Here is a 22,211-nt window from a genome sequence, read left to right as displayed (position 1 = left end):
AAAAACTAAAGGCCTTAGAAATTAGACGATATTGAATTATAATTCGGTTTAACGTTTATCACATCACCACACCAAAATAACCGTGTTTATTTTCAAAAAATGCAAAATCCGCCTGTATTCTTTAAAAAAAGCTGAAGATTAATATTTGGCTGTTTTCATCGGCATAATTGTCACATATGTTTTTGATAAATCAAAAATTCTTTAAAAATGACATTTGGGTACTTTTTCTAGTCCTCGAAGGACTTGGTTTTTGTTGAAAAGGAGGACATGTCCTCCAAAAAGACGACGTATGGTAGGCCTACAATAGATGCACTGTTTCGGTTTTTTTTTGCGAAATTTACGAAATACATCAGGCACGTTCTCAGCAACTGCCAGGTCAAATGCTTAATGTGGTTGCAACCGAAAAGCAATTTGTTTGCAGCTTTTCATTTCTCAGCGGTTTTCATTGTCCACACCCTTCATTAAGTTTGAAAAGCATTTCGAACTGAACAACTGAATTGCACAATTTGTTCGCCAGTTTTTTTATAGCATGTATATTTAGTAAAAATGGCGTTTTTTACACCTCTACCGCCACCATGGCTATACCAACAAAATCTGAAGTAGCAGGATACATTGTTTTGTTGATTTTTTTTCTATTTTGGATTTGGGTTTCTGTTTCAAAAACCTGTTTGACGGATTTGTTTTCAGTCAGATCAGAAGTGTTTTTCATTCAGTATTAATCTTATACTTAACACAAAACTACGCCAATGATTAAATATGTCGATTTTGCATTGCTGCTTATCTAGTAAGTTGGAACTGGTATAAGCGTGATTCGATTTTGGAAGTGTATAACTGACTGTGCTCAGTGCTGGTGGGTGTTGATGTTGACAGTAAAGCTCGATGAATGACACAGTTGTATCTCCCCATTGCCAGAGAGGCGAGCTCGTCGGAAGTTTTGGAATCTTTGTTCAGGTGCTGTGTTTATGATTTTCCGTTTGTGTTTTTGCTTTAAACCTTTTTTGTCCAGTCACATGCATCATCTCAGCTCTCTCTCATTAATTCAACAGGCCAATGCTTTGGTTTACTGGCTGTTTCGTTTCAAAATTCATGATGTTTTGGGTTAATAAGAATCATGCTTTTCAAATTTGAAAATTTATTTTGAAACTTTGTTTTGTATTGGCTCATTCTTTATTGAAGTCTATACAAACTATTGAAACAGAACTGGGCTATGTCCATTTTTGGGGAATTTCATTTTTCTACACTCTCTTGGGTTTTGAAAATAGCTGTTTCTTTCTGTCTTTTTCATATCCTTGTATCTGTAAGGATTAAGCAGATAGCAGTGGAGGTCTGTCCACAATTTTCAGTGAACATGGACCCCCTTTCAAGTAACATTTTTAAGGGGACATGCACTATACCCAAGGACATTAGGGCTTTTTAAAGTGAACTAACAACAATTTGGTTTGTATTTGTTGTTAGTCTAGGGTTTCTGATATTGGATGTAGATAAAAGTGTAGTCTCAAGTTTGTAGAGCTCTTCTGGCAAATGAAATTTTTATTTGTACTCTACAAACTTGATATTATGCCTGGCAGCAATAGCTTATATAAAAGTGTAGCCAGTTAACCTGAAGTAATCTTATAAAAAATAGATAGAACCGATGTAAGTAAATTACTGCAATGCTCATACAATCATGTTTTTATTTTAATGAGTTTAGCAAACCACTTGGGTTAACTTTGTATACTGTTATCTAACAAACATAAAACTTCTCAAAAAACAAACAAATAATTTTGACGATTATGCAAGCAGATGATTGATTTGATTATCAAGTCACTTATGAGTGGTTTTATTAGGTGACATTGTGGTTAAAAATGAACTGAAATCCTCAATCTGTATTGTACATGTTTTAATCTTTAATTTACTGGTAAAAAATAACGAACATATTTCTTACAATATATATGTGTCAGCTTGAGGCTTTAAAGGCTTCATTGAGTTGTTAATCTGTCAAAGACCATATTGAAAAACAAAAGCAATTATTGTATATATAACTGGTTAGAGTTTTCAAAAATGATCCCAACTAGACCGGATAATAGAAGAAACGCTGTATGCAAAACATAAACTAGCCTAGATTTCTGTTTTTTCTTCTTCAGGGAATATTAGGTGCCATTGCCTTTAGCACACTTCTCATCAAAAGATGGAGAGAACCCAAGTTAGAGAGACGCTCCTGGCGAATTTGGTTCTATGATACTTCAAAACAGGTTTATATTGTTTTATTTGTAAAACAGGTCAAAAACTACCAACAGATGTAGTTTTATGTGATAACATATCAAAACAGGGATTTGGAGCAGGATTTATACACTTTGCTAATGTGTATCTTGCTGACGCTGCTGGTGAAGATCCCTGTACTTGGTACCTTATAAGTTTTCTGCTAGACTCAACGGTTGGACTCTTCATCATTTATCTCGGGTTTAAGGTTTGTTCAACTAGTGAATGTTTTATAAGCAGTTGACATTACTGGTATTGTATTTACAGTTAACTCAGAAAATAGTGCATTACTACAAATGTACAACTTTATACTTTGGAGAATATGGATATCCACCCAAATGCAGTGCATGGCTAGGACAGTGTGCCCTGTATTTGCTAGTAATGTTATGTGAAAAGGTAAGTACCTAACAATTTTCTTTGATAATTATGTCGTGGTAGATTTATGTGGGTTACATATTAATAAACAATTTATAACTACTAAAATCACCTTGTTTCAAGGTGTTGGTTGGATTGATGGTGATCCCACCTTTCTGGAAAAATGTGCGACATATAATGCTCCAATGGATAAAAAATCCTCAAGTTGAAGTTGTTGTTGTGATGCTGATTGTCCCCTTTTGTGTCAATGCCCTAATGTTCTGGGTGGTTGACAATCTTCTAATGCGAAAGCCCACAACCAAGCGAATTGAAAGTGATTTAGATGCTTATGAAAAGAAATCTGCTCGAAGAAAACATGACCGAGAAACAATGCAACTGACAAAGACTGATGTAGACAGGGAAGTTCAGTATTTTAAAATAAAATCACACAACTTGCAAGGACAAGAGGAACAATTATCTTGTTCAGAGAATCGAGACTCAACAGACGAGGAAGTTTTGTTGCTACACAGATTTTCTTCAGAAACTAATAACCCAAGTTTTCTAACCCACACATCCCATTTTAACAGTGATGATGATAACACATAGTTTACCTAATAGCATTGTTTTCTATAAAAGATGTGTTTTTATTTTTTTGCACACAAGACAATACTTGTTTCTTAGCATATTCACATAACAAATAATCTTCAACATTTAATGTTGTTTAACTTTTACAACCTTTTTCCTATCTGTGGCATATAGCATTTTATTGGTTTTGGACTTGGTAATAATGTAACCTGGTAAGAGAGGTGCAAGAGAAGTGAGTCAGTTTAGCAGGTATTATGGTCTATCGTTCTCATGTTGAATGCTACCTTGTAAATGGATTTTCAATTCATCAAAATATTGTTGCCTTTTAAAACATAATATCTTTCAATGATTCCCATTTTTTAAAAAGAACAGTGTCTTGTTGTTTTATCTCCAAACGATGGCTACAAATATGGCAAACAGTATACTCAGCTGTGCAAGTATTTTTGTAGCTTGAATTGGTTAGAACTTAGAACCATGATTTTTGAAGCCTATTTTGGTGTGCCTTTTTTAGTATCTTCGGTACATTAATTTTGTTGTTTTTCTCTTTGTCATTATGCTACCCAGCTACATCCTTAAATTGTATGTGCCATATACCCTGTACTGGCAATCTATAACAGTGCAATATTATTGTATTTCTGTCTGTGTCTCATGAAGCCTGTTGGCATATGTAGCAAATTTATTTCAATTTCTGCATTATTCCAAGCTTTTGGTGTAGTGCACTGTTCCATTTTCCTGCATGTGACCATAATGAAACATTTTATTTTGTAATGTTATTAACAAGATTATTCACCGTTTCTTCTAAATAGATAAGGTCAGTGTATGGTGTTTTTTATATCAACCAAGTGATGGACCTGAGTAGTAATATTTCAGTGGCACGTTGGTCTTTACAAATTCAACAATTGAATATTAACCGTGGCAAAGACCCTGATACCAAAACGTGCAGTTGCATGGTACTAACCACTCAGTTCTTGGTGACTTATCGGATGTGTTGGGGTTACTACTGAATGAATGATTTCTGCCCCGCAACATACTTGAAACTCGTTCGATTTCCATCAAATGTCATTTCAAGAGTAAAGTCGGTCGATATTGACGTTATGCACTAAAGCTCTCCACCTCTACAACTTAACACTAAAATGTACTGGTGATCCACGTATCGGCTGACTGCGATAATGTTCAACCAATAGCACGTGCTCTAAAGGTGACTGATTCTGCGATTTGTAGTGGCATACTGAATCTTCAAGGTAACTTACTATTGAATATTTTAGTTACAAATTTAGAGCAACGCAAGTATGGAAATTACCTCGCATTACAATTCTGAATCCTACCCTTCATAAGTTCAGGATTTACCCACTTGTTCATTAATTTCACGCATGTCTTTCGGCTTTATAGCGCCTTCCGCACGATTTTAAAAATGCACAGTTTGCTTCTGTAAGTGTTTTGAACCAACTTGCAAAGTCGCAACATTTAAGCCCTGTTCGACAAGTGTAGACCCTTTTGGCGATTATTTTCAAGTGCAATGTGCTTTAAAAAGATCGACAAATTTTCGACAATTATCTTCCGGTAGCCGACAGGAGCGATTTAAAAATACGCATTCTTCTGATAAAATGTATGGAAATGCCCATTTTAAAGAATGTCGTGGCCAATTTTATTTTATATTTTTATGAGTTTTCTGTGCAGTAAGCATACACAACCAGCATTTTAACCTGAAATTTCTTTAAATCCGAATTTTTAGAAGTAAAATTATTGACAGCTAACATTTTAACCACCTTTCAATGTGTAAAAGGCTATAGAAACGGTTGCCATACCGTCCTTATTTCTAAGATTTGTCCTTATTGTGAAGGCCAATGTCTTTGAAAAAATTATTGTCCTTATTTCTAAGAAATATACTTTCTTTTGACTTGAGTCCTTATTTTGCCTCATATTCAACAATTGCAAGTCAAATCCTTGCTACAAGTGAAAGTAAACCCAGACACGAGCTGTCGTGAAATGCACGAAGTATTTTTCACGAACAAGAAGTTATCGGAACAAATTCTATCTGGCAAAAAATACGGCGTGTGATATGACATAGCTTGTATAAATGCAAAGTTATGTACAAAAACGTTTGTTACCTTGGTATGAACACTTTATTTTTCGATTGTCCTCATTTTGGGGTCCATGTCGATGGCAATCCTGGCCATAGAGATATCCCCAGTTTATCAATATATATAGTGGACGTTTTGTACACCACCCAAAAGTCATCATGGACCACTATAGTCTACCATTGACCACTAGTTGAAAACCACTGGGTTATACGGAGAAAAAACGAGTCCTAACTAAACTTTTAACAAAATTTGTGAATAATGGTAGAGTACAAAATATTGAGTAGTGTCATGAGCCCATATCTAAATCCTTTTTCATCTTTCTGCTCATAATACAAGCAAAAATTGTGGACTTGTGTGGCACAAGAAGAAGATGTTTGAGTGACTGGTAGTAAAGCGAAAGCCACACAACCAAACAGTTTTTTTCTTTGACAATGTGCTTTCCTGTCATGTGAAGATTTCTATGGTATTTTGTTTACGTCCGCCAGATGGATGTTCATTCATCCGTACATTACAGTGCTGTTGTGTAGCTGCAGTGCAGCCTGCAGCTAAAGTTTGCTATTTTGTCATTTTTTCATTTAAATTTGCATTTCCCAAGATTACGTTACTGGTTTCTGGCAGTGTTTGTAATTATGGCTTGAGCTCAATAAAGATGCACATAAACCATGATGAAGCAGTATACTAAAGTTTGTAACTGACAACTAAGCCAATAAAATTAAAACGTACACCAAAAAACCTTAAATTGAGGCTTAAATGCACCTACTTGTGTTCACTGCATATATTACAACGTTTTTTGTTTATTAAACAATAATACCTGTTGTTGTTAGGGTTGGATTGTTTTAAAAACATACAAAACTATTAAAAACAAAATAGTGTGAAATGATTCAACCCTCTCATTTAACAGAAATAAATTACTGATTTTACTTCTAAGGCTTATGTAAGATTTTTTTCACAATCATTCATTTGATTTTTAACCATAATATTTTGCCGTGAAAACATGTGTTAATGTCTTTATTGTGATACATTAATGTTAATATACAGGTGTGTTTGTGACACACCATGTTGTCATCTGAGCATTCTTCCCATCACTCAATGCAAAAACAGAAACCAAATGGATGCCAAGAATACCAGGTATGCAATGTGATGTACCACATCACTACTTTATTATTTTTGTTTCAAATATATATTCTGTGACAATTTTCTAGGTGCAGAGCCGTGACACTCTTCGAAGTATTGCAGTTAACTATGATACTACAACATCAAAGATTATGAAAATCAACAGACTATCATCTACCTTAATATTTCCAGGACAGGTAATTGTTGTCATTTGGATATATTGTGTAAAGAAGCACAACATTTTTTATATCCATTGAAATATCAGAGTATGACATAAGGATGCAATACCTTCCAAAGGCTTTTCATAGGTGGTATTACATCCCAATACTGCTGTAAGTGCAAAAATAAACATGTATATGCTCTCCACCAGGTTTTGTATGTGCCCATTGGTACTGATGATTCTGTTCCTGATGGTGCAAGTCCACCAATATCCTCATCGTTTGATGGTGACTTCTCATTTCTTAAACCTCTTTCAGTTTCTCCAACTGAAACAATGGACAAACTAAATGTAAATTTATTTTTTAAACTATGTTTGCCCGTTTATCCAAATAAATTTTGGCCCTTTGTATTGTATTGTACAAGTCACTTTAGGTTAATTGAGGATGGTTTCTTTAGGTTAATTGAGGATGATCAGTTAATTAAGCATGATAAACTTTGAGGTTAATTGAGGGTGATTCTGTTACTAACTTGGTTGTATCTGTACATCCATGTATGTTTTATAGTTACATTACAGGTCCTTTTTTCTAAAGGTCTCGCAAACCTGGTTTAAATGTGGGTTGTTTACATCTTAGTTTCTTGTAACAAATGAACCATAATACCTGATAATACAAGCATTATAAATATATTAACTGTTTGTTATATTCTATTGTTATAAATAGGTGTCTACAATAATTATTGGTAATTGTAGACCTAAACTTTAAATAATGAAAATATCCATGAATTATACATCTTACAGAATCTTAGCTATAAATTGGAAAACTTTGTTGATCTTTCATCACAAGATGATATGAAATTGAGCAATCCTCTTGAAACTGTGTGTACAAAATCTCAATCAACATCTTCCTATGGTAATATTTTCAGCTTAATGTTTTCAAAACTATTGCACTTAAATACATTTTCAAAAATACATTGTTTGTGGATTCGTATAGTATTATTGTTTTAATGAAATGATTTTTCAAACCATTTTGTGTTGTATGGTTTGGCGACTTGGTTGTAAGATTCAAAAGTATGTTTAATTAAAAATAAAACATTTATTGGTAGTTCTGTTTGAATAAAAACATGGAGAAAAGATTTGTTTAATTTACAAACATGTGGTATGATGTAATTTGTGGACATGTGTCACATGACAATTGACTTACTTTGATTGGCTAAAGCAAATCTCACACCAACCTCCCACATGACATAGTTTTAAGATGATTACCGATCGTACTTTATGATGGCGTATCCCTAAACTAACTCAATCCACTGCCTTTCAAATAGCAACTTTGTGGTGTCAATTGTGGTTTTGTTTTTTGACAATGATTAACAAAATATTGCAATTGTGCAAATATATTTATGATAGTGATCCCAGCAGTCATTTTCATTTTGTGGCACAATAATGCATTGCCTGTAGCTTGACTTACTACCTAAAAAAGAATAAGATGTGCATATTGCTGCAGAGTTGTGCCACAAAATTACCAGGTAACAAAGTACATTTGTCTGTTTACAAAATATCCAACATGGGGTACGATTCTTAAAATGGATTTTGTTTAAACTTTTGTTGAATGAGAATGTTATGTTCAGAGCTGTATCAAATATCTGCTCTCAAGGTTGTATAACTGGTGTTGAAACATGTTTGGAAACTTTTTTGTGTTTTATTTATGTTTTGATAAACCCGTTTTGTTGTCTTGACTCAGCCAGTTGTTGTGGGGGGATTTATATTGCAGTAACAAGTTTTTTGGTTTTCAGTGCTGATCTGTAGTATAGAACATATTTTTTGTCAAAAAAATATTTTAATTGCCTCGTCTTACATGTTCTAAGACCCCTCATGTATTTTTTTTGTGTGTGAGTTGTGAGTACAACTTCTGCCTTTAAACATTGATGACTATTTTTGCAGATGTTGTCAATGATATAAAAGAAGGACGAAAGTTATCAGAAAGAGACCGAATTATCTCCTGCGATTCCAATGCATCAGAAACATTTGAAGAGAATTTTCTGAAAATGAAAGTGTGTTACCTAACACCGGAACAGGTAAGCTTTAGAAAACTTACATTAACTATCACATGTATATAATCTTGGTTCATAAACTTTAACAGGAGCTGGTTGAAGGTGTTTTATTGATCACACCAACATCACTGATGTTTGACCCGAACCCACTTGACCCATTGGCAGTTGCATTTGGTTGTGACAAGTTTGGTATCATGTGCAACATGTCATCAATAATTAGTGCTACTATGTTTAATGATAAGGTGGACATTCTTAAGTACAGGTTAGTTTAAATTGTTTTTCTATGTCCTGGTTGTGATATATAAATGGTGTGGTGTATATACAAACACACATTCAAGAAACAATTAAAAATAAGTTAAAAAGTAAGATTAAAAGATTATTTATTGTTTTACAAATGTATGTTAACAAACTGGAAAGGCATATTTTGGTTGCACATTTACCTTTGCAAACCTTGGCATGATATCCACCAAAAGCCAGTAAAGTTTAGCCTGTACACAAACCTATTGATTTTAGCCAGTGGTTTACAACGTTTGTGATTGGCAACGTTGATGTAAATTAGACCTTTGTTGTTAAAGTAAATGAAGTTCATTGAAAATAAGAATGATTGAAAAGTTGAATTGCATAGCATATTGGGGATATAACCAATTTAATTTCTGTAAATTATTACTTTTAGGTTTAAATAGGCAGTATAGGAAATACCTGTTCCCATGAATTGACAGCTTTAAATACAGAATATGAATAAATTTTATTGTATTGTTTTCAAACATGAAAATACACAAAACGCTTCAATACATAACAATTATATTAGGCTTGTTAGCAAATCTTATTATCTTGGACTTGAAATGTTTTATGTTGTTTTACAGAAATATCAATTCTCGTCACAGCAGCTTTAGCAACAATTCAACTGGCAAAAATAGTCAAGAGGTTAGTTCTGCAACAGAACAATCACATGTTGAGGACTTGATAAAACTAGATGAGCATGTGGTCACAACTGAACCAGTGTCTTTGTCTGAACAATGTCAATCCCCTGACGAAGTTGACAAAACTGATCCTCTTTCTGACCTACATTCCAACAATGAAAATGCGGAGGACAAACTTATGAAAGAATTTCCCCTTCTGCATCACTTAGCGAAGACTGTGGAAGGTACAAATGTTGCAATTTTTTAGCTTGCCAATTTTTCATCTCTATTAAGTATAATAACAAAATTACCTATTGCTTCAGGCAGCAGGCAGTATTTTTCGATATACCACACATACAGTGTGATGAAAATCCATACATGGGCATCAATAAATAAATAATGCATTCTGAACAGTTTCCTGACATTGAACAGGCCTCTGTTCCCATGTCACATTAAAACATACATTGGTATCACCCGAAACCAAAATACATATATTTGTTGTAGGAATGATTCCTGGAAGTGACACCACAATTGACTTAGATGATGATTTTCCTTCTGCACAAACAAGGTTGGTTTGTTAGTTTGGCGTAGTTGTTGCTTTTATACTATAACTATTATACAATATAGTTTAGTTTAGGTGAGTGGTTGGTTGTTGCAGAAATGCTTTGTTCAATTTTAAATTGTTGTTGTATCCTTTCATGTCTAATCTAACTAGTATAGCAGTCGACACGGTTGCAATATATACCCAGTTAAAACTTTTTCCCAAGAGTTTTTGGGTATACTTTTGTAATGCACATTTTCTTGTGCTTTTGTCAGTGGCAATTTAAAATCATCAATCAGTCTTGCCAGCCCATGTCATATTGTCTAGCAAGTGATTCTAAATCCCAGCCTATAATGATTTAGCACCCCATTTCTTCCAGGGTCGGGTGTTATGGTGCCATACTCACTATTGTTGTAAGAAAAAAAAGCTATACAGTTACCTGCAATCTTTTATCTTTATAAATTGAAAGAAAAATGTTGCTCAAAATGTATCAAACAATCCATGTTACTAGATTTTAATATGTACTCCTCAAAGTGTTTAAAGCATGAGCTATGGATCAATATATAGAGTGCTTTAGTAAACTTGTTAACTGTTTTATTTGCCCTGTGCTTAAAATTCCCAAGGGAGCAACAGTGTGATTTGGTCTTGTGGTCTGACGTCTGACATTTATTAGGGTTATTGGTTAAACTTGCAAGGTTGCTGATTGTTTAAATATATAGCAACTTGCCATAATATTTGAGGTATCATATCCACATACCCAACTGATAATAAAAACATTATTTTTCACTGACATGTTTAAAGTTGTTTGGAAAAATATACAAACAAGATAGCATTTTTAAAAATGACCCAAATGTTGTTCAATCGTTACTTGAATTCTATAGAAGCATTAAAGAAGTGTGGGTCTGTAACTCATTTCACCTTATTATATTAAAATATGTTTTTGATTAATTTTTATGATTGAGACTATTGTAAACGCCAGTTACCTGCATAGACCTTATGCTGTGTATGTTTTTGTTTTTTTTTGCAAAATCAACTAATACACATTGATTAGTTCAGTTTAACACCTTTTGTTAGTTGTATAAATCATTTACTTCTACTTTGTGCACATAGTGACTGCCACTATATTTTTGTTTTTAGGGACCTAAACTATTTTTCGTGTGGTAAAACATTTATAGTTTACTTGTTGTTAGGTGGCGCTATTGAGAAAGGTTTTAAAACTTTATTATTGAACCTACAGATGTGCACCGCTTGGAGCAACCAAAAATGAACGCGATTACACAATTTGGTAGATAATAAACAAGTGACAAAGCAAACAAAATTACAGTATACTAACCAGTTTACAAAGCGCTTTAATTTGAAGTGAATTATTTTGTACCACATTTTTGATTGATACGTGCGCAATTGTCACTCGACTCTTAACGTTAATCGTTAAACGTTTTGTGTAACGTTTGTTAAGCTAGTTTGGTGTTTAGGTTCATTTCAAACTCTGGAAATGTTAAGTTTTAAGAGCAATCTCAACAAGAGGTTTATGTAGTATCAGTAATAAAGCCGTTTATCGCTGCAGAGCCCGACACCTGTATTGTTGCCAAACCCAAATAATTCTACGTAATTTCATTCCTTGGGGACTTGGGTGGCCTCAAGGTACGCATTTAGAACGATGTAACGTTAAACAACTATGTGTTTGCGTCGGACAAAAATGTGATAATTCGTCATTTTGTATTGGTAAAACTGTTTAATTTTAACATTCTTGCATCTTGGCCTCGTTTACTATCTCCTTCACATCTGCGTTTGTAAAAATTCCCTCAAAATGCCTCCCAACCGCAACATTTATGTTGTGCCGACAACATTACTAAACTATGTGTTGAGATTCTGTTGCGAAATATTTTTAAAAAGGAGGCAATCGAAGGAAATTTCCAATTGCAAATTTCCGTTGTAACATTGCGGTTGACATTCTCCGTATCATTAGGTTACGCAATGTCACTAATGTGTCAACAATTTTAACTGTAGGCCTATCTAGTTGGTTTTATTTTACCTTCGGTTCTTTGTACATATAAATTATAAATAATAACAATATTTTTGTGTGAGAAAAACAGCGAGTATTTGTTTGTTAAAAAGACTTATTCTTGTTCATTGTAGTATAGAACATTCCAAAACAGTGATTTTGAAACATTTTTTTTATGAAGGTCTTTGCATTTGTCGCTGTTAATGCTTATTTGAGGCTAAATATGTATCTCAGCAAATTGAAGGTATGTGTTTACGACTAAAATAATAATTATTCCTGGAAAAGTATTCTGCAAAAAACGGACACGACGAATCTCATGTTTCATGTCTATACATTACAGTGGCACAATTTGACATAACAGACGGGTTTTAATAGACATTCGAGCACCTGGTACTCCTGCCAAATTCGCTACGTGAAGTTCGAACTCACCCCAGCTTGAAAACCCCCGTTTAACGTCTTTGTCATGATAGAGCAGTGGTTCTTAACCGGTGGGAAATTTCCCACTAGTGGGAAATTTAATGTTTTTAGAGGGAAATTATGTGAGTCAGAAGTCACCAAACTCGGGCCCGTGGGTTGAAACTAACCATTGAAAATTAATTTAATGCAATATTTTCCGCAACAACATGTAAGATTAAGATCACCTTGTTTGACAAGGCGCATAAAAATCCAAAAATCGTTTGTTACATCACAGAAATTACTAATAGTATCAATGACCCTGTTATTGTTCGCAAATAAATCCATTTGATCTGTTTGTTGTGATGCAATAAATGACTAACGCAAGCACACGGGATTTTTCAAAATTCCACACGATTTTACTTTCTCACGAAATAACTATTCAAACTAAATAAGATTGCAGGTCCCAAGTCCCAACCAAAAATTTTTGTTGAGGGGGAAATTTGAACTTGGTGATTTACTTTAGTGGGAAACCACACCAAAAAGGTTAAGAACCACTGTGATAGAGGATCAACTTTTGAACCAAAACAAAAAAACAATAATTACCAGGGCTTGGGCTTTACACATTTTAAAGAGGCGATCGATAATAACAAACGGAGTATTATTAGCATACCAAACAAAGGCTGAGTTTTAATGAGAAACTCTGAAAAGGTGATTGGTGACCGCCGACAAGTACGGGACAAACAGTTCAAACACTGGCCGTTTCCATTCATTAAGTTCATTGACATCATGATTTCCTTAATTTTATGAATAGGTCGTTTTTATAATGAATACGTCTTATTGCAGGATGCCAGCAAACCTTACAGAAATTACATGCAGATTTAAAGTTTGCGCACTTAAGCGAGGCCACGATATTATGCATTTTTGTCTAAACATTACAGTGAAGTGTTTTTAAATGGGGTAAGATTTTCCAAGATTAAAAATGTCCCTTTACCGGAATATAAAAGCCTGTTGTCAAGTAGATCTCTCGCATGGTACAATAAATTAGACTTGTGTTAACTTCAGCAGCTGCAGCAAAGTGGTGAAAAGATTTGCCCCTCTATTGTTTGGAAACGCTGTCCGTTGCTACAGAGGTACAATTTCGATTTAGTTGTTGGTATCTACGGCAAACGCAGAATTTTTTAAAAAAACTGTAAGGTGTAGTTTTCGTTTGCAGCGTTTAGAGATCCTTTAGTTTTTTCTTATTTGTCTTGAAACATAAAAACCTGTGGCAACTAAATAGCTATTATTGTTGCTGTTTGGAACAGTTTGGGTGGACAAAAAATGTCAAGGTAATTCTGGCGATTAATTGTTTTGTTGTCATTGTAGTAGATAAACTGTTGACTTTTTGTTTGCAAAAGCCCGTGCGTATGTACCAGCACTTAACCCTTATTAAATATGTACAAATAAAGTAGTACGTCATTTCGCTACACGGCTTTTTGAGGCAACTAGTCTGGCCCATTTACAGCTCAACCAGTCTGTAACTCGGGGTTAACGTGGGTCATCCAACAATGAAAATGCTGTAAAGGAGACCAGCACTGCCCAGTTGCTTTGTTTGCGGAAATTTAACGATATTGAAACCAGCTGTGAAGTTTCTACTGTTAGTTTACAAACTATTGTAAAAAAATTGAAATTGTCAGCATTTCAATTCACGTGAATGGGGACAGATTTAGTAAAAATTTAACCGATTTTATTTCAGTAATAAACCTGCTTTACCATGACCGTCGTTGCGCACAGAACGCACTTAACGACCGGTTAGTTACATTTTGATAGCGCCAGGTTGTGTGACGTTTGATGTTCTACGTCACAGTTTGCTGCAGTTGCATTAAACAATACGTGCTACGTCACATTAGTCCTGTGCATTCGATAACATGCGTCACGCCCTGTTCTGTTTAAAGAAAATCTCGCAGACTTACAATGACTCAAACGAACGTGTTTTGTTGCAAAGATTTTATTCCAACTTTCGCAATTAATTCTACCGCGTCATATTGCATCACAGACCTAGTTTAGGTCGTTTTGGTCTAGATTCTAGACTCTAGAAGGAACGAACAAGTTGGGATGTAATTTGGAATTGCTTCGAACGCTTGTACTAATCATATCGGATTATATTCTAAATATCAAAATATCCACCCAAATATATGGAGACTAGGATTTTTGAATTTGCAAATGTGTTAAGTTTACAACAACAGCCGAACGGGTTAAATTTGTTGCTCGCTGTTCGACAAAACCTCCGCCGCACTTTGCACCAAGTCGATGCTGAGCGAAGACGATTTGCGGCAATGTGGTGGGTGAAGTGGGGTCGGACGGGCGATTTGATCAGCCAAATTTCGTGCTGACCATCGACTACGTTTCGATGAAAACAAAATCTTAGGCTTAAAATCATTGCCCGGCACTTTAAACATTGTCGTTACGCTTGAAGCTAACCTCAGCAACACAAGCCGAGGTGGCGTTTGTGTTGCAGCGAGCGACGGTTGATGGACTGTTGAGGCCAAATGAGTTTAGCGAGCCAAGCGAGATAGGTGGGCTTTTCTCCTCAGTCGGTCCATAGGTCAGACAAAACCATTTTCTTCAGCTGAAGTATCGCTTGCTGCCCACAGGTTGACCGCGTGTTCGTTGTTGCTGAGCATATAAAAATGTTTGCAGCATTGCGGATTTGCTCACAGTTGCAGTGAACTATCACGACAGAGCAAGCTTACAGTGGCCAGGATGTCCAATCTAAATATGACAGGTGTGAAGCGACTTTGCGACTATTAAACACTTGTTTTTGTAGATTGAAGCAACATTGCGCTGTTTTATGCTTGACCATTTTTGACATTTTTATTTTTATTTCGTGTGTTTTTACTAAGTATCGCAAATATCGGAAAGAAAAACCGTTTGTAAACTTGGCCTTAGTCGAGCAGCCAAATTAGCAATCGCTGTTTAAACGACACTGATTTCAATCGTTCAGCACCAGATCGCTAATTAAATCCAGTTCAGGAAACCGTATTGTGTAGCACAGAGACTGTTACAGAGCAATACCATAATCCCGTAGCAAGCAATCATGGACGACGAGGCGCACTGCACGTAGCATTAGTACGACTTGCGTGTGAATTGATATTGTGCATCTTTCATGTGTAGCTTTTCATGCATAAAGTCAGTGGTTGTACGAGCTTTCTTGAGTCTGTCACGTCGAAATGTATAAACGTTTGCTTTGTTGGTTTCACGAAGTTTGTCAGGAACGCGTACATGGTCGCACATAAGAACTGACCTAATGACAACACTAGGGGAGCATTGCCTCATTATCAGACCCCGAGGTGATGCCAGTTTTAAACAAACAATCAATGTTTATTGCTTACAACGCCGGCTCGTTAAATTGTGCTGCAGGCAATGAGATAGAGAAGAGAGTTGCGCAATGTTCGAACCCACGTGTGTGATGCTCGTGCGTCAGTGGTGAAAAAGCCGGTACGACACGTCGTAATTTGGTCGCATGAGCAATAGGATGTGCTGCTATTTCGCAATTTAGGGTTTAAATATGTTGCAGACGACAGGACAAAAAATTAGTTTTACTTTCGTTTTTTCGAACTCCATTTCGTTTTTGCTTAAGAGTTTGTCTTGTATGTTTGGTTCGAGACTTTGTTTTGAATGTAAGGCGCAGAAAATTAATGATCTGTGTTTTTTCAGAGACAGTATGTTTTTTTGTGTTCGTTCAAAACTACCCATGATGAAAACGTTTTCGAGAAATAACAACTTTGAAGTGAAGAGTGATGAAGAACCTGAACAAAAACCAGACGAAGAATCGTTAAAGCAAAGCTGGTTTAAAGTACACAAAAGCAGGTACGAACACCGGTAATTCTACAGTTACACCACGTATCGGGTTTTCTGCAGTATAACGTTCTAAGTCACTTTTGAGCGGCTCGTGGACCATGGCAGGCCTACTTACTTATACATTTACTTTTTGAGTAATAACCTCTATTGTGAAACGATTGCTGAAGGGCACATTTGCATAAATCGTGCTATTTTCGAACTAACATCGGTTGGCTCGTTAGCAGTCTCTTGATCACTGTTTAAATGCCAAGTGCGGTCGTTTAATCGAGTCTTGGTCATGTTGTAATGCCCCAAGGCGCACCATGGTATAGGATCAGTCCGGGATAAATCCTAATACCTAACAAACAAATTGAGGGAAAGAGAACGGCTACGTGTGTTTTGACATTGTTCACCATTTTACCTGTAGATCTGACCAGCTTCTGGCCTTCTTCATGCAATGGACTCCCGACCCTTACGCCGTGGACTTTGCCGAGCAGCGAGGTTTCGTGATCACTGATCCACTCGCTACTGATGGCAATGTTCAAACAAGTGAGTCCAATCTAACTTAAACCCAATGTTTTAAGATGAAACGTTTGCAGCTAGCGTTGTACATCTTCACATCAAACAGTGTCTTCATTCTTAACCGTGGCCCATAGGTTTTGAGACAACTTTTTTTACAATTTTGATTTTGTTTCTTGAAGCAACGAGGTCCTATTGCTCATAACGCTGCCTAAAAATGCTAGTAAAGCACGTTTAGCGATGTACAATTTTTACATTAGTCATGTTTTGTTGTGTTCAAAATGGTGTATGACTGTTGCTTAAGTAAGTCAGATCCAATCGGTTGTGCACCTTCAACTTCCATCTCACACAGGGTTTGGCGGCTGCCTATGCGGTTCGGGGTGAAGACAATTCCAATTGTACTTGCCTTCAGACATAATTTCGAACTCCCCTTATGCTGCTTCGTGATTTAACCATAATTCAATCGTGGTCTTGTAATAAGTGCAGTGGTTGTGTGATATGCCACACTGTAAAAATGATGTAATAACGTTCCATCAAAACAATTTCAACCTTACACGTATAAACCGCACCCCTACCATTGTTTACATCGCGTTGTGTAAGAAACAGTTGGAACCGCTCCATGTGACCTCGTACAAGTATCACGTGACAATTGTGACATCAGAAAGTGTGATATGTCCCACGTGCGGCGGATCACGTGACAGTCAATATTTAACACCCCATCCTTGCGATAATAATTTAATCGGATTAAATTGAACGTCGAATAAGTTGTCAAGAAAACATGAAGCACAAGATGTTATGGAGGCGCTTGGTGGCTAAAAAAGTTTTTTTCGTAGAACCTGATGCATCTCTGGACGAGAAACGCGGCAGAAGCTCGACCAACACTTCACTCGAATTTGTGGAGAATTTCTACAGCGATGCGCAAATAGAGAAAGAGTGGGAGGTGAGCAGTGCAGCTGTGTCGTGGCGTTTTTTTCACAGGGCGCGAAACTAGTTTTACCACATTTGATTGGCCTTTGTTTGAATATCTTTGTTTCATGTATTGTGCAGAATACCTAGAGTTAGTATAGTGGGTTAGAAAGTATTTTGTGGAAACTTAACTTGCTGATTTGCTGTTTGTCGAAAATACTTCGCATCGGCAATAATTTCCTGCCCTGCGCTTTATGGTCTCGCTTGAGGAAGCGTCACATGATTTGTCGTCCTTCAAACTGTTAAGCGCGTGGCAACTGTTGTAACTGTACACGTCTGTGGAGCAATATTGCCAGGCTTATAACAACGTAGACATCTGAACAGTTAGCTGCATTGGTTCCAGAATAGTCAATTCAGTCAGTAAACAGTTGCTATTGATTGCTAGGACCGTAGTGTATGGAAGTCAATCAATGTATTGTATGACCTACTTACAGGAGTCTGTCCACTGCTGATAGGGTGCTGGGCGGTAGAAGCTAGCAATGTTGTTTTTCTCGTTTGCTGAGCATAGCTCCAACCTCTGGCATTTTGTGCCTTTTCTGATTGCAGCCGCTTTACTGTTTCATGGAAGAACGCGCAGGAGAGTAAAATCCCTTGTTTTCATTCTCCCCACGTTGGTTCGGAAATGTGCAGCGGACATTGTACAATTTACTCAGCGGAAATTGCGATTGCGCGCATTGCGGGCCAAGGCGAAAAAGGAAAGCAATTTGAACGCTGACATTGATCATGTGGAAAATGTCAGGTTGCTTTTACCGCAAATCAACGAAGAGAAAGCAAGGTCGAAAATGATTGTTTCTCGAACAGGGGCGAAAAAAGTATAGCATTCGTTTCATTGTTGTTTATGAGGCACTAAAACGATAGTTAGAAACTTAAAGATATCATATTTTAGGCACGTGAACTAACGAAACTAGCAATATGTAACTGTTCACAAGCATTTTGGAAACCGAGGCAGTCGTTTATTACGGCATTGTACGGATATGAATTATTCAGTGCCCTGAAACAGTAACACCTGGGACAAAGGGGTAAATTCCCTACGTTTAATTTGCAGATCGTGAGCATTGAAGAAGCGAGAAGGCGATCAACGTTGAACGCACTTGAACTAGCAAACGATGACAATTCATTAATGCCTGAACTCCTTGATACAAGTAACCTCCTCAACGACTCCAGCGTGTTATCGGTAAGTTTGTTATACTGCCTCCTGTTTAACGTGTGTTCGATTTAGTAAATTTCGGTAACCAGAGTAGTTGTCTAAAGTAGCCTAAACATATAATCCAGAGGATAATGAATTATCCTGTAGTGACCTTTTCTGTCCCTAGAGATATGAGCTCAATGCGTGTCGTACTTGAAGTTTTGTTCAACCGAATCTACTTTGTACAGTTATGCAAAAACCTTCCCGCTCGATGTGTGGGATGCCCGTGGAAGCTTCTCTACAGCACCTTCGAACACGGGATGAGTCTTCGTACTTTGTACCGCAAAATGAACAGACTTTCCGAAGATTCGCCAGTTGCCATCATTGTACAAGACACCGAAGGCCACGTAAGTAATCAATGCCATCAAAGCATTTTTTTAACTTTTCACAAAGTATACGAGGGTTTTTTGTATATCCAATTGTCGACTTTAAATCATTTTAAATTCTCCTCATAAGTTTATTACTGCGCTCTATATGCTTTGTAGTAAAATGTTATGACTTCTTTATTTACAGTACTGTGATTCTATTTCCAGATTTTCGGAGCAGTTTCGTCCTGCCCTCCCCAGGTCAGCGAACACTTTAAAGGCTCAGGAGAAGCGTTTCTTTTTACTTTAGAACCGACGCTGCAAATTTACAACTGGAGTGGAGAGAACATGTTTTTTCTCAAAGGCAATACGGATTCGTTAACGATTGGCGGCGGAGAGTAAGTTAGCTTAAAATAATATAATACTATTTCAAGCTTGATACCAAGTTTGTGAATGGAACCTTTTGAGGTAAAAAAGGCGGTTGCTACAAAATCTTTAAGCTAAGCGATTTGTGTGTGAAACAAAACAACATTTTTTTGTTGTATCGGATCACGCATTCAGCAGATATTTATCGAAGTCGCTAAGGAAATTCTGGCGTGCTGTGTCAAAACCTTCAGCTGTTTCATGTACAAATATAACTATGTATTTCGTTTTCAATGTTTTAACACTTAACTTTGTGTTTAGCGGTTTGTCCGGTTTATGGCTGGACAGTGATCTTTGTCACGGCAGCAGCCACACATGTCTTACTTTTAACAACGCCGTCCTATCATCGACCGAAGATTTCTTTATCCAAGGCGTCGAGGTTTGGGGATTCCGAGACACGTGATCACGCCATGTGACGTCACAACTGTTCAGAGTCGACGCGACGGTTATTTCCCTTCATGAGATGCTTGTGTCAATTTCGTGTTGGTGGATGCTCTTGCCTGGTAACATAGTGGCAATATACTATGCCCCGTGACAAGGGGTGAGTAAATGGAATACGTAAACTATATATATGTGTTGAAGTTATGCTGTGTATGTTCCGCGAAGCGTGCGCATATTGCCTAGTATTTCTATACCTTATATGTGTTGCATTCAAAGTCACCCATTTGCGTGAAAACGTGATGTAATAGTATGTTTCAGCCATTTTTGCGGTCATTGGGTCAATTTGTGACAGTTAAATCATTTTGCCAAATTTAATGACAAATATGTGCAAGTTAACCTCACCCCGGGACATGTACAGTTGAACCACAAAATATATTTTAAATTTCTTGTGAAAGTTTTTCACGACTTTTCGAATTATACCCGCAAATACTGGTTTTGTTCATTGGAATTACTTTTTGCATCGTATCCCTCAAACAGATATTTATTAATGTACACTCCTTTAGGTATGTAGCATTGGGGGATGGCAGCTTTTGTTCCACTGTGTGCTTCTGTATTGAGCCAAACCCCCTGTGCATGGATCCTACCGTTTCAGTTCTACGTACATCCTGCAAAAAAACGTTTTTGTTCTCCCTATCCCCATTACTTGTGTGCAATGAACTTATCTAACCACGTCCGCCCATAGTAAGTGTGACATGCAAAAAACTCACACAGCTGCATCCCCAGTTTTACTTTTCACGGTTGCTGGATTGTTTTGTGCAATGCGCTATTGATACCGCTTATGGTAAACAGAGCAATGTGGACTATTCACATGGCAAGGTTCTCTGCATACAAATAAATTTGTTTTCATAAACTTGTTTGTGATATTCAGCAATGTTGTGGTCAGTCTTGGTTCATTGTTGCTTTTCTTTACGTGATAAGTTGGAAACCGAGAAAATTAGGCTGGCATGAAAGCGATACATTAGTCGGCAGCGTTCGTACTCTCCTGCTGGAACGTCTGGAAACGACTTTCGTTGTAACCTTCATCACTAAATTAAGATCTTGCTTCATCGGAACTGTGGTCTAATAAATTGCACTGGAATGGTGCTTCTTTGTCATATAAATAAAACAGTAAATTTAGAAAAAACTAGATCAGTTTAATCCAGTGGTTCCCAACCTTTTTGTAGTCACGGACCCCTTTAACAAATTTCATAGGTCCGCGGACCCCCTAAGTAATTTATTCTTGTTATTTTTTCGTTTCTTGCATTAAACTGTCGCTTTTTTGGGCAGAATTTTAATCAACGTTCCCAGTCCTTAACTCTCAATAAAGTTCTGTACTGTAGCAGTCAATGCAACAACAAAATACAAAGGAACAGTTTCTGGTGTACAATACTAGAAACAAATCACTACACACGATAAGTTATATTGTTCACAGGTGTTGTGATGTCACAATGGAGGTAACAATCATACAAAAAGTAAGTTTTCTTGATCCAAAGGTTTAATAACAGTTTGCACTTGTACGTAGGATTGTAAAAACGGTTGGAAACTTATAAATATTGTACTGTAGAGTGTTTGCCTCCACGGACCCCCTAAAACCATCTCACGGACCCCTTGGGGTTCCGCGAACACCAGGTTGGGAACCACTGAATTAATCGAAAGTTGTTAGTTACGGTGCCAAGCTTACTTATCGCTATCAAAACATGGCTTTCAGAGAGAAAACAATTTTGCACTACAAGCGTCAAGTGTTGAGTTAAAGAAAGAATTCGACTCAATCTTGGCTGAGAGTCGGGTTATGACTTGACATTAAGAAAACAGTTTGGAGTTTACTATAGGGACACTTATGAAATGACGCACCAGTAACACACCTTGGACAAAAATATCCTCCTAATCCCCATACCTCTATAATGTGGAACGCAACCGCTTACTTCGTTTGTGGGGTTTCTAGGATGTGAGTAATTTCCAAGTGTTTCTTATACAACCACGAATAATGAATACTGAAGATAGTTGTGTTTATAGTAGTATTGTCGAAATTCGCAACTTGTTTGCCTAGTGCTTTGTTGTGACGCATTTGGATCAGACGAATAAAAGACTCAATTGTTTGTTCCGTGCTCAGATGATGATTTATGGATAAAATTCTGTCGAGCTGTGAAAAGAAAGTTGTT

At 36.6% G+C, this 22,211-nt stretch overlaps 2 protein-coding genes across 2 annotated transcripts; both read left to right on the top strand.

Annotated features, from left to right (window-relative positions):
* Positions 1–677: 677 nt before the first annotated feature.
* Positions 678–3,997, top strand: LOC145237539 (store-operated calcium entry regulator STIMATE-like). Its single transcript, XM_080100444.1, has 5 exons — positions 678–951; positions 2,124–2,231; positions 2,309–2,446; positions 2,506–2,634; positions 2,737–3,997. Exons 1-5 carry the CDS (start codon positions 880–882, stop codon positions 3,196–3,198), a joined length of 909 nt encoding a protein of 302 aa, XP_079956570.1. The 5' UTR covers positions 678–879; the 3' UTR covers positions 3,199–3,997.
* Positions 3,998–6,162: 2,165 nt separating this feature from the next.
* Positions 6,163–20,923, top strand: LOC145237538 (oxidation resistance protein 1-like). The gene is made up of 15 exons (XM_080100443.1): positions 6,163–6,386; positions 6,461–6,568; positions 6,742–6,879; positions 7,327–7,438; positions 8,467–8,600; positions 8,666–8,838; positions 9,440–9,720; positions 9,980–10,043; positions 16,111–16,263; positions 16,661–16,782; positions 17,586–17,692; positions 18,764–18,892; positions 19,093–19,251; positions 19,438–19,607; positions 19,894–20,923. Exons 1-15 carry the CDS (start codon positions 6,315–6,317, stop codon positions 20,033–20,035), a joined length of 2,064 nt encoding a protein of 687 aa, XP_079956569.1. The 5' UTR covers positions 6,163–6,314; the 3' UTR covers positions 20,036–20,923.
* The last annotated feature ends 1,288 nt before the right edge of the window (positions 20,924–22,211 follow it).

The sequence above is a fragment of the Phallusia mammillata genome, chromosome 7 (assembly GCF_965637545.1).
Source record: "Phallusia mammillata chromosome 7, kaPhaMamm4.hap1.1, whole genome shotgun sequence".
Classification (NCBI taxonomy): domain Eukaryota; kingdom Metazoa; phylum Chordata; class Ascidiacea; order Phlebobranchia; family Ascidiidae; genus Phallusia; species Phallusia mammillata.
The sequence above is the reverse complement of the archived record's forward strand: the minus strand, read 5'-3'. Positions and strand labels throughout refer to the sequence as shown.

Excerpts from the sequence above, each read along its gene's own strand:
- LOC145237538 (XM_080100443.1), top strand. The coding sequence starts at position 6,315 with ATGTTGTCATCTGAGCATTCTTCCCATCACTCAATGCAAAAACAGAAA. Across the intron at positions 16,783-17,585 it reads TGATGGCAATGTTCAAACAA|AACCTGATGCATCTCTGGAC; the intron begins GTGAGTCCAATC and ends TTTTTTTCGTAG. Across the intron at positions 17,693-18,763 it reads AAATAGAGAAAGAGTGGGAG|ATCGTGAGCATTGAAGAAGC; the intron begins GTGAGCAGTGCA and ends TTTAATTTGCAG.
- LOC145237539 (XM_080100444.1), top strand. The coding sequence starts at position 880 with ATGAATGACACAGTTGTATCTCCCCATTGCCAGAGAGGCGAGCTCGTC. Across the intron at positions 2,232-2,308 it reads TCTATGATACTTCAAAACAG|GGATTTGGAGCAGGATTTAT; the intron begins GTTTATATTGTT and ends ATATCAAAACAG. Across the intron at positions 2,635-2,736 it reads TAGTAATGTTATGTGAAAAG|GTGTTGGTTGGATTGATGGT; the intron begins GTAAGTACCTAA and ends CCTTGTTTCAAG.